Source organism: Dendronephthya gigantea, unplaced genomic scaffold (genome assembly GCF_004324835.1).
Source record: "Dendronephthya gigantea isolate DGI-Jeju-01 unplaced genomic scaffold, DenGig_1.0 000001F, whole genome shotgun sequence".
In the NCBI taxonomy this organism is placed as follows: Eukaryota; Metazoa; Cnidaria; class Anthozoa; order Malacalcyonacea; family Nephtheidae; genus Dendronephthya; species Dendronephthya gigantea.
Window position 1 is genome coordinate 979637 of NW_021163011.1, and position 3033 is coordinate 982669.

Consider the following 3033-nt stretch of genomic DNA (forward strand, 5'->3'; position numbering starts at 1 on the left):
TCCCATCTGTTCTGTTCTGTTCTGTTCTGTTCCATTCAATTCAGTTCGAATCAATGCAAATGAACTCAATTTAAATTAATTCGAATCAATCCAATTTCAATCAATTCAACTGAATTCAGTTCAGATCAATTGAATTTGAATCATTCTCAATCAATCGAATTCAAAACAATCTAATTTGGATAAATTCAATTCATTTTGATACAATTGAAATGAGATCAATTCAATTCAATTCGAATAATTTCAATTTCAATCAATTCAATTTAAATGAATTCAATTCGTATCAATTTAATAGTAAAAATTACATAATTCAGCCTTTAGGCTGCAAAGTAATTTTATTAAATACAAATACAAATACAAATGCAAAATCAATTTAAATCAATTCAATTCAATTATTCTATTCTATTCAATTCAGTTGGAACCAATGCAAATGAATTCAATTTGAATGAATTCGAATCAATGCAATTTCAATCAAGTCAATTCAATTCAATTCAGATCAATTCAATTTGAATTAATGCATATCAATTCAAGTAGAATCAATTTAATTAAAATCAATCCAATTCGAAACAATTCATACCAATCCAATTCGAATGAATTCAAATCAATTCAATTCAATTGGAATGAATTCATATCAAATCAATTCAATTCAATTAAATTCAACTCAATACAACTCAAATAATTTGAATTCTCATCTGATCTGATCTCTTCTGTTCTATTCTTTTCTATTCAATTCAGTTGGAATCAATGCAAAAGAATTCAATTTGAATGAATTCGAATCAATCCAATTTCAATCAATTCAATTCGATTCAGATCAATTCAATTAAAATCAATCCAATTAGAAACAATTCATACGATCCAATACGAATCAATTCATATCAATTCAATTTAATTCAATTCAATTCGATACAATTCATATCATTTGAATTTTGATCTGTTGTATTCCATTCAATTAAGTTGGAATCTATGCAAATGAATTCAATTTGAAACAATTCGAGTCAATCCAATTTCAATCAAATCGATTAAATTCAATTAAGATCAATTCAATTTGAATCTTAATTCGAATCAATCCAATTCGAAACAATACATACCAATCTAATTCAAATGAATTAATATCAATTCAATTCAATTCAAATCGATACAATTCATATCATTTGAATTTTGATCTGTTCTATTCCATTCAATTCAATTGGAATCAATGCAAATGAATTCAATTCGAAACAATTCGAATCAATCCAATTTCAATCAATTCAATTCGATTCAGATCAATTCAATTCAAATCAATCCAATTAGAAACAATTCATACGATCCAATACGAATGAATTCATATCAATTCAATTTAATTCAATTCAATTCGATACAATTCATATCATTTGAATTTTGATCTGTTGTATTCCATTCAATTAAGGTGGAATCTATGCAAATGAATTCAATTTGAAACAATTCGAATCAATCGAATTTCAATCAAATCTATTAAATTCCATTAAGATCAATTCAATTTGAATCAATTCGAATCAATCCAATTCGAAACAACACATACCAATCTAATTCGAATGAATTAATATCAATTCAATTCAAATCGATACAATTCATATCATTTGAATTTTGATCTGTTCTATTCCATTGAATTCAATTGGAATCAATGCAAATGAATTCAATTTGAAACAATTCGAATCAATCCAATTTCAATCAATTTTATTCGATTCAGATCAATTCAATTCAATTCAAATAATCCAATTCGAAACAATTCATACGAATCAAATGCAAATGAATTCATATCAATTCAATTCAATTCAATTCAATTCGATACAATTCATATCATTTGTATTCTGATCTGTTGTATTCCAATCGATTAAGGTGGAATCTATCCAAATGAATTCAATTTGAAACAATTCGAATCAATCGAATTTCAATCAAATCTATTAAATTCCATTAAGATCAATTCAATTTGAATCAATTCGAATCAATACAATTCGAAACAATACATACCAATCTAATTCGAATGAATTAATATCAATTCAATTCAATTCAAATCGATACAATTCATATCATTTGAATTTTGATCTGTTCTATTCCATTCAATTCAATTGGAATCAATGCAAATGAATTCAATTTGAATGAATTCGAATCAATCCAATTTCAAGCAATTCAATTCAATTCAGATCAATTCAATTTGAATCAATGCATATCAATTAAAGTAGAATCAATTCAATTCAAATCAATCCAATTCGAAATCATTCATACCAATCCAATCCAATTCAAATGAATTCATATCAATTCAATTCAATTTTATACATTTCATATCATTTGAATTTTGATATGTTGTATTCCATTCAATGAATTCATGTCAAATCAATTCAGTTCAATTCGATACAATTCAAAAAATTTGTATTCTTATCTTTTCTATATTCCATTAAAATCAGTTGGAATAAATTCAATTCAGTTGGAATCAATGCAAATGAATTCAATTCGAATGAATTCCTATCAAATAATTTTCAATTCAATTCAACTCAATACAATTCAAATCATTTGAATTCTGATCTGATCTGATCTCTTCTGTTCTATTCTTTTGTATTCAATTCAGTTGGAATCAATGCAAATGAATTCAATTTGAAACAGTTCGAATCAGTCAAATTTCAATCAATTCAAATCAATTTAGATCAATTCAATTTGAATCAATGCATACCAATTCAATTAGAATCAATTCAATTCAAAGCAATCCAATTCGAAACAATTCATACCACTCAAATTCGAATAAATTCATATCAAATCAATTCAATTCTATTCGATACAATTCAAATCATTTGTATTCTGATCTGTTCTATTCCGTTCAATTCAGTTTGATTCAATTATTTAATGCATATCAATTAAAGTAGAATCAATTCGATTCAAATCAATCCAATTCGAAATAATTCATACCAATCCAATTAAAATGAATTCATATCAATTCAATTCAACTCAACTCAACTGAATACAATTCAAATCATTTCAATTCTGATCTGATCTGATCTGACCTCTTCTGTTCTGTTCCATTCAATT

At 25.5% G+C, this 3033-nt stretch overlaps 1 protein-coding gene across 1 annotated transcript; it reads left to right on the top strand.

Annotated features, from left to right (window-relative positions):
* Positions 1-209: 209 nt before the first annotated feature.
* LOC114530591 (dr1-associated corepressor homolog) lies at positions 210-2544 on the top strand. The gene is made up of 2 exons (XM_028552176.1): positions 210-326; positions 2356-2544. Exons 1-2 carry the CDS (start codon positions 210-212, stop codon positions 2542-2544), a joined length of 306 nt encoding a protein of 101 aa, XP_028407977.1.
* Positions 2545-3033: the final 489 nt, after the last annotated feature.

Excerpts from the sequence above, each read along its gene's own strand:
- LOC114530591 (XM_028552176.1), top strand. The coding sequence starts at position 210 with ATGAGATCAATTCAATTCAATTCGAATAATTTCAATTTCAATCAATTC. Across the intron at positions 327-2,355 it reads TTCAGCCTTTAGGCTGCAAA|TTCAATTCGATACAATTCAA; the intron begins GTAATTTTATTA and ends AAATCAATTCAG.